Here is a 13158-nt window from a genome sequence, read left to right on the forward strand (position 1 = left end):
AGCAAAACATACACAACCAAAGGTACGAAGGCTATCATAACTAGGTTGCTTAGCAAATAAGTGGAAATAAGGAGACTCCATGAGTAGGACTTGAGAAGGTAAATGATTAATCAAGTAACAGTTTTCAAAGCCTCAACCCAGAACATGGATGGAACAGAGAATTCCAGCAAGAGAGTACGGACCACATCTAGGAGATGAAGATTTCTCCGTTCAGCTACTCCATTCTGTTGGGGAGTAGCAGGACATGAACATTGATCAAGAATGCCTTTAGAAGTCAAAAATGCCGGAAACTCAGTAGACACATATTCACCACAAGAATTTGTGCGTAATGTCTTAATAGAAGCAGAAAACTGATTATCAACATACGCTAAAAACTCAGTGAAAGTACGAAAAATCTTAGATTTAGAGCGAAGAAAGTAGACCCAAGTAAATCTGCTATGATCATCAATGAAAGTCACATAGTATTTAAATGTTTCATGTGAACTAACCAGGGAAGGTCTCCAAACATTACTATGGATAAGCTCAAAACACCGAGAAGCTCTACTAGAATGCAAAAGGAAAGAAAAATCTTGCTTTGTTGTTTGCTGTTTCGTTGACAGCCCCCATCAAATTGTTGCGGGTTAATGAACAAGCATCAATTTGCTACGTAGGAGGCAATGTCGATGATGAGTAAGAGCCTTGGTGAAGATATCTGCAATTTGTAATTCAGTGGAAATGAGTGGAAGAGTGATAACACGAGCTTCAAATGCTTCACAGATGGACTGACAATTGACTTCAAAATGCTTCGTGTGTTTACGATAGATGGGATTGGCCGTGATCTGGATAGCACTCGTATTATCGGTATGTAGAGGTGTGGGATCAGTCTCAGAAAAATCTAGCTCAGCAAGAAAGCCTCAAAGCCAAATAATTTCAGAACAAGCAAGAGACATCTCCAGGTATTCAGATTCCGTCAATGACTTAGAAACTCTATCTTGCTTCTTACTCTTCCAAGAGATCATTGCATCACCTAACAACACACACCAACCAGTGATGGAGTGACGTGTGTCCACACAACCGGCCCAATCAACATCATTATAAGCAGCAAGGTGACTAGAATTGCCTGCAGGGAAGAATAAACGATGAGCCGAAGTGCCCTAGACATAGAGTATGATCCTACGGACAGCAGCCAAATGAAAATGACGAGGAGTCTGAAGAAACTGGCTGACTTGTTGTATAACAGAAGAAATGTTTGGTCTAGTAATGGTGAGATAGACAAGATTACCCGCCAACTTCCGGTATAAACTAGGATCAGCAAGTAAATCACCCTCCTCTTTGCGAGAAGCTTGACATTTAATTCCATGGGAGTGTCAACGGAAATACCCTTCTGAAGGCCAGCTGTGGCCACCAAGTCATTAGCATAGTTATGTTGATTGAGTGAAATACTTGAGGGACTACGATTCACCTCAAGACCAAGAAACTATGTGAGGGACCCAAGATCTATCATATGAAAGGACTCTGAGAGATGAGTCTTGAGCTGAGCATGTAAAGCATAATTGGAACCCGTAATCACAGTATCATCAACATAAACCAAAAGAACAATGATACCCATGTCTGATTTTCGAAGAAACAATGAAGTGTCATACTTGCTCTGCTTGAATAAAAATTGTAATAAAGTGGTGTGGAATTTATCAAACCAGCCCCTCGAAGCTTGTTTGAGACCATAAAGAGAACGACGAAGTTGACACACATGTGAAGTTGGAGAGGGAAACTAGCCTGGGGGTGGCTTCATATAAATACACTCTTTAAGATCCTCGTAAAGAAAAGCATTCTTGACATCCATCTAATATAGTGTACACTCATTGGAAGCAGCAATAGCTAGAATCCTACGAACAGTAGTCATCTTAGCCACAGGAGCAAAGCTCTCTTCATAATTGACACCATATTCCTGATTATTCCCAAGTGCAAGAAGGCGAGTTTTGTAACGATCTAGACATCCATCAGATCGAACCTTGACTGAGTAAACCCATTTACAACCCAGAGGAAGAATGGTAGGATGACAAGGCTCAATGTCCCAGGTGTGATTGGCCTCTAGAGCGGCAATTTTCTCCTTACTTCAGCCCACATTTATTTCCTTCTATTTCAATTCATTATTTTGTATAGTTAGCATATGTTTAGTTTACATGTATAAGGCTTGACAGATTATAGTTTACTTGTATAGGGCTAGAATCATGCTAGATCTCATTTACTTTCCATGTATAGCATTCTTGTAAAGTCTATATATAATATACAGAACTCATGGCCAATTGATTCGACCATTCACAAAATATTTGACATGGTATTAGAGCCAGCCGACTGCTAGGTTTTTTTTTTACCCTTCGATTTTTTGTCTTCTCGGTTTCGTGGCTGTTGGGGTGTTGTTTTTCTCTTCTGGAATTTTTTCTCTGTTCTTTCTTTACTTCAATGGCCGCGTGGCTGTTGGCACAGCAGGTTTCTGGGTTGCCATTCATTCTTCCAGTTTATGTCCTTGTGATTCTCGGCAAGCAGGCAACAATTTTCTGTTGCTGTTTGTGACTTTCGGCAAGCAGGCACAGCAGTTTTCTGGTTTGCCACTTACTTCTCCAGTTTCTGTTGCGGTTTTCTGTTCCGTTGACACAAGACGTGGAAACAGACTCTTGCAAAAATGCAAGGTAAGGCAGCGTACTATAGACCTGTAATGGTCCGCCCCTTCTCCAAACCGCGCATATGTGGGAGCTTTATGTACTAGGCTGTCCTTTTTCTTTTTTTTTTTTTTATCAGCAGTAGCAAAGTTGAGAGAGTTTTCTTGTGCATTTTTTGTAATTTTTTATTTCTTACAATTGAATGGTGGAGTCAGCATTCTATCTGAAATGCTATTCCACTCATTTATGTAAACCAAATATGGGAATGGGTGGGGTCAGAGTTTCAATTCCATTTTCCATGAACCAAACTCGGTGTTAACACTCCCATTGAAGTTTAGGTTGTATAAATATCAAATTATCAATCCCCCCATGCCCATTGCCTGACCCTGCTTGGTACAACAACGAAAGAGAGCAAGTCTGAACAAGGCTTTTGTGAACAAATCTATTAACTAGTTACAAAACTTTACAAATGGGATAGCCACAACCTTCGTCACAAAATCTCTCAAAAAATGACAGTAAACTTTGATATTTTTTTGTAGATCACAAAAAAAATACATAGGATCTGTCAGAAAAAGGATCCCAGGTCCCCCATAGTATGACAATGATACCATAAACATAAACAATGAGAAGTGCCACACCTGTCACATTCAATTGACAAAGAGAATGTGATCAGTATAACCCTGTATAAAGCAAACTCAGATAGCATTTTTATGAAATTTTCAAACCAAGCTCTAAATAAAATCTTAAAACCATAAAGGGCCTTATGCAACTTGCAAACTTTACCACTCTTCCCTTGAGCGGCATACTCTGCAGGGTTGCCACATATGCACCTTTTTCTTTACTGTGATAATGATGTATACCCATGATTGACCAATTCCTATGCCCCTCAAAAAGTCTCAACCTCCATATCTATATCCATAGCAGAGTTTGGCCCAAGATTTGCAAAGGTCTCAACATTAGGGGATTTGAGGATGAGATAGAAACAGGAAATAGTCAAGGCAAACAAGAGGAAGGTGAGTTAGGAAAACATAATTAGGAACAGGATGATGCGTAATCAAGGATTTTTAAGTACATGATCTGGAACATAGAGCCTAGATGCAAGTCATAGGGATGCTCCCATGAAGGTGAGGGGCACATTTATTAAAAATTGTGTATAAACCTATTTAATGGATTCTTGCTTCGCAAATACAATGACACTAATATTTGAATTATAAAATACCAAAAAATTCAATCCTAGAACCTAAATGAATGCTGTATTACAAATATTCAATAATATAAAATGTTGATGCCTTGAATTCCAAAAAATAGAAGCAAAAATAAGCAACAGGAGAGGAAACCAAAAAAGGGGAAAAAAAACAAACAGTCAAAACGGCAGCAGAGCAACTCTGACTCTGAAATTCTAGAGATGCTTTCAGAAAAAGCAGCAAGGTTTCAAAATAAGAAGAGAAGACTGAGCGACAGCTGAAATTTCAGGAAGAAATAAAATTCATTCCAAGAGGACAGAAAAAGGGGGGAAATTTGAAAAAAAAAAAAAAAAAAGGCTCAGACCAGGCTGGAAGAGGAAAAGACAAAAGTAAAATAAAAGAAGGTTGAGTGCTGCAGAGCAGAAATTTCAAGAAAAAGTAGCAGAAATTCCAAAAAAGAGAGAAAAAAATCTGAAAAGGGGTCACTGCAGCATTGACTGAGAGCAACAGAATCAATGATTTTGGCTGGTCGACAAGAAGAAAGAACAAAAAAGAGGAGATCTGCTTGATCAAAAATAGTAGAAAAGAATTAGAGTTGGCCTTCAATCAAAGCTTAAAAGTTTCCTTGCGAAGAAACACAACCAAGCATGCCACTGATCTAAAGAAACACCGTGTGAAGATAATGAAGATGCCATGCAAGAACCAGAACTACCAACACCTTCATTAGAATAATTTAGTCCATCCTTCTTAAGCCTTCAACCAATCTTTTTCCTTGTTTGGAAATTTTGGATAACACCCTGATAGTATCTGACTAAGCAATTGAGAGGCTTAGTCAACTGATTCACAGATAACAAATTAAAAATGGGAACTTCAGAGCAGACAGAAGAAGATTACATCTTGACAACAAGAAACAAAGTCACCAAACAATCAACAACAGACATCTTTGAGTAATGTTACTAGGTTTCATGCATTGAAATAAATCAATTTGTCATCTGGGATGAGGGATCAGAATTAATTGTCCAAGAATTGAAAAATGAAGGGATAGTAAACCCAGCCATACTATTTGGGCTGCAGTAGCTTAGATGCAGTTGATGGCTTAGATTGAAGCTGCATGATCATATGAACCAAATTGTTAAAACTCCTCTGAGGACACAGCAAATGATGTCCTCATCTTACCAGTTGAAAACCGATCCATGTCTGCATTTTTTGTTAAAAAAAGACTTGTTTCTATAGGTGCCCATGGAGATCCCAGCAAGAATCACCAATGTGGTTTTTCTTCCTACAATGAGTGCTCGTATGAGCACAACAATGACCAGTCAAAATCAACTTTTTCATGACCCCCCTCCCCCAAAGAGAGGGAGAGAGAGAGAGAGAGAGAGAGAGAGAGAGTAGCCTTCAAGATTTTGAAAGGCACAAAATGTGCTGTGAAGTCAACTATAAACTCCTAAATAGTGGGGAAGACTAGCAGCTAATCAGTAAAGGACAACCAAGAAAAATGAACTAAACAAAAAAAACTCCAAATTTGCAGCCCAAACCAGCACTGCACCACACCGCAATCGGAGTGACCACACCAGCTCAGAAGTGACACAAACAAAATCCAGAGCTCTGGGAGGTATTCGCAACAGAAAATGGACCACAGTACTTCACAAATCAGCAGGAAAGAGAGTACCTATGGCTTTACTAGTAAGTAGCAGCCTTAAGAAGCATTGGAACATCATAACCATCTGGACTGAACACCTGAACGCCAGTTATATCTGCAAACAGCAACTTCACCGCTTGGACCAACCACACACACCAAACCACGAATAGAAAGCGAGAACAGATTATAAACAGTAGCTACAGCACTTAGATTGATAACACTCAGTAGTGCAGGTACCAAATAGTGCAACTGAAAGCTTCACAAATCAGACATGATTCTGACTAAACACGAGCACATTGAAATCAGTAGAGAACCAGCCACAATGCATTAAAAAAGGAAAAAGAAAAAAGGAAAAAAGAAGAGATGCATAAAACTCGGCACACTGCTGCAAGTTTTTCTTTTTTTTAAATGACAAATCATGACTGCTTCCTGTCACATGCAATCCACAGACAGACAGGATCCATGAAGTGATGCACGTACCAAAACTGACAAGGAAAAATGATGCCCTAATGAATTCTCAAACCAAAGAATGATATGTTAATCTAGTCATTGATTAAGAGAGAAAAAGAAGAAGAGCCAGTGAATGCTGAAGATGTACATATGTGTGAACAGTGGCAATGAACAGTGATGATGAACAAATTCCATGAACAGTAAGTCAAGCATAAAAGATTGAAGCTTGTTCCATGACCATCTCAGGAACCTGATATATCTGACTTGAGTACTTATATAATATGTGAATTTACATTAGGGTAAGAAAGGGGGGGAGAGAGAGAGAGAGTTAAGAGAGATTTAAGAGAGATTTATCATTCCTAAGAGAAATAATTCTCACAAACTAGCTGGTAATTTTATACAGGAAGCTCTGATGATGAAAATACCCCCAAAACAGAGATAGTATCACACTAAATCATAAGCTGCCACTACTTAACTGTTTTTATGTTGATTTTGAAAGCAATGGTGTAGTCCCAAGAGGGGGGTGAATTGGGTATTTTAAAATTTTAACGCGCGGAAGCTTGATTAATTTTAAAATGTATTTACCATGTACTCTAAATATTTAAATCAACATGGAAGTCTAATCAGCAAACGACTATGCCAATGAACAATCCTAGATATAATATCAAACCACAAGGCAAAAAGTAAAGAGATTAAGGGAAAGAAGAACACCAAGATTTTTTACCAAGTTCGGTGGCCTGCTTACGTCCTTGCCTCAAGCAACCGACTGTGAGGATTTCCTTTAATCTCTCCATTCAATAGGTGGAGTTCCCTCTCTCTTTTCAGTAGGTAGAAGCACCTCTTTCTGTTCAATAGGTGGAGATCCCTGTCTAGCAAGAACACCCCTCTTGCTAGGCAATGATTCTATCCCCGAATCGTCAAGTTACAATACAAGTAGCAGCAGATTTTCATACAATAGAAACTCTCTCAAAAGAGCGGATTTGTACATGTTAAAAGCACTAGGATACTCTCAAAATAAATTTGATATGAAGCTCAAGAGATTTCTATGTTTTCTGGATTGAAAAACTATGAACTTGAAGTGTAAAAACCAGAAAAACATTTTAGAAAAGGGGAACGGTGCACAACAGCTTGTTAAGGATAAAATTAATGTGCTTTGATGCTATTTGGTTGCCCTAACACGTTTAGAGTTTGCCTTTTATAGCTAGGTTTGAAATATGACCGTTTGGGCATGTTTTGGTAACATTATCTTTCAAAATAGGAAATATTTTAAGCTGTTTCAGAGAGTTATCGTGCACTTCGGTCGCCTGAACCAATTTAAAGTGAATTTCCAAAGTGGCAGTAGCACTTCGCTCGCCCGAGCCTTGACTTCGGTCACCCAAACTCCCTAGGAAATTTCAGTTGCGAACACCCTTCAGTATTTGGGGCATAACTTTCGCTAGAGAACTCCAAAAAGGCGATCTTGGTATCAAAAGAAAGCTAAGAGAAAATCCCACAACTTTCGTGTTGAAAATGTTTGAAGATGAAAAGATATATATAAAAAAAAAAAAAGCCGTACCCAGTGCACCAGGCTCCCACTTTGAGTGGGGTTTGGGAGAGGTGGATGTTAGCAAGCCTTACCCCCATTTTTGGAGAGGCTGCTCCCAAGTCTCGAACTCAAGACCACCCGTAGAAGATGAAAAGATATAGATAGATAAAATCGCACATAATGCATTTGTAGAAAAAAGAAGGGTATTTGGAGAATCCAGTTTTGGAGTTTTTTATTTCAAAAATGATTAAGTCTTTTGAAAAGATATTTGGACTTTGAAGGAATATTTTCCAAGTTATAAAAACAGGTCTCTAAGTCCAATTATTATCCTAAGAGCTTCATAAACAAACATAAGTTTGAGAAGTACTTATATTACATTACACATGAAAGATTAACTAAGTCTTCATGTATTGAAGCTTGATCTTCATCCAAGCTCTAGCCAATCTTCATTTTGCTTGTTTTCCTCATGGCTTTTAAACTTAAATATGATCCATTGTACTTGTAAGATATAATACTTCAAAATACAATTGAAAGCACAATTGAATTCCTTAGTTTGTCATTATTAAAACGAGATTAAACCTTGTTAGGCCAACAGATGTAGTATTTAAGAATAATGATTTAAGGTTTTTCAGAAGCTTCAAATTGTAGGGAAACTGGGCCTTTATTTTATTCAATGTTTTGAATTGCTAAATGTAATTTTAAGTTGATTGCGGATCTTTGTGTCATCATGTATCTCCTACACACGTTTTCCATGCACTTCTCTACTTAATCCACTTTCTATTACCATCTTTGTTTTTGGCAATGGTAATTTCATTCATCATATCTCCTCTCTGGTCTCTAGTTAACCTGAGTTCCCACGTGTGGTGATTGTTTCCTTTTTATTTTTCCTGGCATTTTACAATATTGAGTTTTTTTGTGCGGGGAGGGGGAAAGGGAGTAGTTATTTGGCCACAGCATACTTGATGGTTTTGCTACAGATTATGATTGCTGCTTTGATGTAGTACTGGCATTTGTGGCTCGTTTTCCTTTTTCTTTATCTTTTTTTTAAGACAATAGATAATTTATTAAGTAAATAAAAAGAATTACAATCTAAGAGAGAACAATAAATCTTCAAAAGAAACTGGACCAAATAAATAACAAAAATAAATGTCTAGTTCCACTAATTCAAAATTGCTTTTCAAACCCTTCCCATCATAATTAAATTGGCTAACTCTTTTTAATCCTAGCCTTCCCATAATCACTCTTTTTAATCTTAGTCTTCCCATTATCCAACCTAACCTCCTCCTGGTGGATCTACTAACTATGATCCCATCCTATCCAAAAGATCTTGTTTTTCAACATCCTTATCGATTATCTCTAACTTCAATTTCAGGGCAGGAGGGAGTGAGCAAAATATTATCTCCTTTAAATTCTGAACAACAGCTGCACTTGTGGATATTTTTTTCTCATATTTTTATTTCGATTTTTGATATAATTTATCTTTTGGTGCAGTTGACAGTGCTGTCTATATACATATTTTTATATGGCAAGGCATATCTGGTAAGTTGGATGTTTAATCATTGGAAAATATCAATTTATTGTTGTTGTGGAGTTGTACCCCTAGATCCCATTTAATTTATGCTTAATTTTTTTTTTTTTTTTTTTGTTTAGCATATTCACCCCTTTCTATCTTTTGTTCAAATTTTATTTTATTCAATATAGGTATGTTATGAACGTTGTTGGTGGGTGATATAGGAAAGAAAGCCAGAACTTAGATGTATTTGGAGGCCAGTTCTAAAGAACTGGGTTAAGGAATTGTTGGTTCGTAAGCATGATAGATCTAAACAGGATTATTGTTGTGTGGAGGTTAATTTTAATTGCTGCCTTCTGTGTGATTTATTAAAGTAACAGGGATTTGCTTGTAATTTCTTTAGTTTCCCCATCTATTGATGCTTGTGTGTGTAATTTCTTTCATTTGTAGAGGCGTTTTCCCATAAAATCTCCCTCTCCTGCATCTATCCTCTCTTATATCTTCTCCTTCATGTGTGTGTACTGTATGGGTGATATCACTTTGATGCTTGGGTTGTTATGTGATATAAGAGATTTGAGTTTTTCTCTAACCATCAGCTATAGCTTTTGGTGCAATGTTCAGCCCTGTAAGTAGTGTAGAAGCTTAGGGTCTATTTGTTATCATTTCTATTTTCAAATTTCTATTTCTATTATTATTATTATTATTATGGTGTCAGCTACGTGAATCCTTTTGCGCCAATTTATGCAGTCATGGGCAATTTCTTTCAACAAATTTAGCGCTACTAAATCCTTGCTATCTCATTCCAAGTTATTTTAGGTCTACCCCTACCTCTTCTACTACCTCTCATATTAACAAGCTTACCCCTCCCCATTGGTTTACACCTATGTACACCCATTGTAATAAGGGCTCAAAGCAAATCCTTGATGTACACCTATTGTGATTGGAAATTCCTTAGCCTCTCCCCCTGTAGTCCTAATGCTAGTCATTACTCCAATGTACATATTCTTAATGACATTAGAATACCTACTACATACGCTGTTTTTTCTAAAACCCCCATACAACTTCTCTAGGTACCCTATTATATGCTTTCTCTAAGTCAATAAAAACTATATGCAAGTCCCTATTCTTTTCCCTAAACTTTTCCATTAATCTTCTTAAAGGATATATAGCTTTTGTTCAACAAACCTTTCCTATAATTTCATTGTATGACTCATAAGTTTAATTCCACGATAGTTATTACAATTTTGAATACCTCCTTTATTTATGTATATAGGTATTAAAGTGTTTTTCCTCCATTCATCTGGCATTTTCTTAGTTTTTTATAATTGTGTTAAATAAATTAGTTAACCATATAATTCCATTATCACTTAGGCATTTCCAAACTTCAATTGGGATGTTATCTGGTTCGATAGCTTTTCCATTTTTCATCTTTTTTAATGCAAACTTAACTTCTTTGCTAATAAACCTCATATTTTAAGCCTTTTCCTCATTTGTCAATTATAAAATTAAGCCTTCTATTTGTTCTCATTAAATAGCTTACTAAAGTAACTTCAGCACCTTTCTTTTATGTCTTCTTCCCTAACCAAGACAATATTATCTTCACTTTTTATACATTTTATATTACCTAAGTCCTTGTTGTTTCTTGCTCTAGCTCTAGTGAGGGCCTTTTTACGTCTTTTCTTTCCTTTTTATACTCTTCAAGGTTTTCAATATTTCTACTTTTTTGCCATGTCTATACCAAATTCTTTTTGTCTTACCAATTTTTTGGACATCTTGATCCACTCCGAACTTTTTTTGCTATTCGAGAATCTTCCCCTTAATTCGCTTAAAATCTTTGTTGCTATCTTTTTAGTAGAGCTAGCTATCCTACTCCAAAGAGTGTTTGTGCCTACACCATCCTTTATTGTCCAATCACCATTTTTTATCACTTTATCTTTAAATTTTATTTTATTTTCTCCCTTTAAGTTCTGCTACCTAGTTCTCTTGTACTGATTTATATTAACCTTTCTCTTCCATTTTTTAATACATAAATTTAGCACTAAAACTCTATGTTGCGTAGTTAAACTTTTACCTAGGATAACTTTACAATCCTTACAAGATAGTGATCTACCCTCCTAGTTAAGAGAAAATCAATTTAACTTTTATTTTGTTCATCTTGAAGGTTATTAAGTGTTCTTCTCTCTTTTTAAAGTAAGTATTCATTGTAACAAAATAATATGACATGGTGAAGTCTAAGATCGTATTGTTGAACTCATTTTTATCTGCATATTCATGTCATTCATGTACCCTCTCATAACCTTTATTATCCTTTTCAATGTGTTTATTCAAATCTGCTCCTATAAATATTCTCTCTCTCTAATATCCCTTGTGTAATAATACTATTTATATCTTACCAAAATTGTCTTTTAAGGTTTTCTACTAAGCCTATTTGAGGAGCATAAGAACTAATGACATTTATTATCTCTTGGCCTAAGACCATCTTTATTTTATGTCTATATCCCCTACTTTTTTTAAATTTACAACACTATCTTTTTAAGTGTTTGTCTACAATCATTCCTACCCCATTCTTATGTTTTTCTTTTCTAGTGTACCGAAGTTTGAATCCTAATTTTCCAATGTCTCTAGTTTTCTCACCTAGCCACTTAGTTTCTTTAAGACAAATTACAGTAATTTTTCTCTAATCATTGTGTCTACTATCTTCATGCTTTTACCTATAAATGTCCCTATAATCAAAGTTGCAAATCTAATTCTCATCTCCTCAACTAACTTTTTGACTCGCCTACATCCAGAATGATGCAAGAACCCTCATATATTTGACACTGTACTCAACCACCGACACAACATGTTGCTTTAGGGTGACGACCTAGCTCACCCTCACCCACTTTTTACTACACCCCATGTGGTATAAGTGCAATGATTCGCTCTTAAGGGACGCCCCTGTGAATAATCACTAAAGATTGATATCATTGTCATCTGACAGGTTTTGCACTGGCTGTCAACTACCAAACGCACCCCTCCTCCTGTGCCCAAGTTTGGGTAATATGTCATGTAAAAAATGTTCTTATTATTTTTCAATTTTCATGGTTCTAATAGCACTTATAAAGCAGTTTTGAAATAATTAAGTAGGATAATTACAATATTTTGAATTTTTATTTTTCGTATAAAATATTTTTTTTATTTTTTTATTTTAATTATTTAAATAATATATTTATTCAAGGAAAGAAAATGAGCATTTTCTCAAACAATTTTTAATTTGTATTAATTTTATAAATGTTAATCAAACATACTGCAAGATTTCAGTTTTGTTTTCTTAATTTTTTTACAGTGATACCAAATGGCCCCATAGTTGTAAGTTTGATTTCCTTTCTTGTAGTTTGTTGTTTTGGGTTTTTTTTTTTTTTTTTTTTAAATTTTTAGGGGTGAGTGGTGAGGGATGAGGTTGCGGTGTTTTGGCTTGGTTCATGGAGACTGGGTTGTGGACAATGTCTTTGTTGAGCTACAGCTTGGGCTAGAATATGCTATAGGTGATTTTGAGTAGCACTCGTACAAGTAATAGATTTTAGTGCAGTGACAGACATCCAGCGGACATTCAGTCATACAAAATTTTACCCAATAACTATGGGCATCTTTTCAAGTCCACTAAGAAAATGTCGATGTGCAATAATGTAAAAAAAGAAGCGTCCCCAGGCCACAAGGCTCCCTGCTTTGTGAGGGTACAGGGAGGGTCTTCACAGTATACACAGCCTTGCCCCTCATTTTATGCAAAGAGGCTATTCCTTGGACTCAAACCCGTTACCAACCAGTTGAGAAGAAGCAGCCTTACTTTTACCTTGGACTCAACATGCAATAATGTGTTTTCTCTAAATAAGGGGTTGAGCTTTTGCTAATTTTCACTTCTTTCACTATGTATTCCACTTATTCTCAATAATTAATGTAAATTTGAATGATCTTATTTCAGGCCCTATCTGGAGTTGGTGAAACTATAGCGGAGAGAGCTGAGATACTGCAGAACACTGCCTTAAGTGCTGCTTTAAGTACACAGTTTCTTGTTCAAATTGGTGCCTTTACTGCTGTGCCGATGATTTTGGGTTTTATCTTGGAAAAAGGTTTTCTAAAGGTATGTCCTTGCCCCATGCACTAATCCTTTTTTTAACTATTATTTTTCTATAGTAAATTTGATCTAAATTAAGTGCTTGTGTATGCCGGATGATCTT

General features: G+C 36.3%; 1 protein-coding gene across 7 annotated transcripts in view; it reads left to right on the forward strand.

The window, feature by feature from the left end:
- Nucleotides 1-13158, forward strand: part of LOC131148002 (callose synthase 9) — a 194605-nt gene that overhangs the window by 156504 nt on the left and 24943 nt on the right. For 5 of the 7 annotated variants that reach the window (XM_058097727.1, XM_058097729.1, XM_058097730.1 and 2 more), the window contains 2 exons: nucleotides 8926-8973; nucleotides 12903-13061. In XM_058097727.1, the coding sequence (XP_057953710.1) occupies nucleotides 8926-8973; nucleotides 12903-13061 (207 nt within the window). The remainder of the gene's footprint in view (nucleotides 1-8925; nucleotides 8974-12902; nucleotides 13062-13158) is intronic. The other 2 variants (XM_058097731.1, XM_058097733.1) reach the window with 1 other exon arrangement.

The sequence above is a fragment of the Malania oleifera genome, chromosome 2, assembly GCF_029873635.1.
Source record: "Malania oleifera isolate guangnan ecotype guangnan chromosome 2, ASM2987363v1, whole genome shotgun sequence".
Classification (NCBI taxonomy): Eukaryota; Viridiplantae; Streptophyta; class Magnoliopsida; order Santalales; family Ximeniaceae; genus Malania; species Malania oleifera.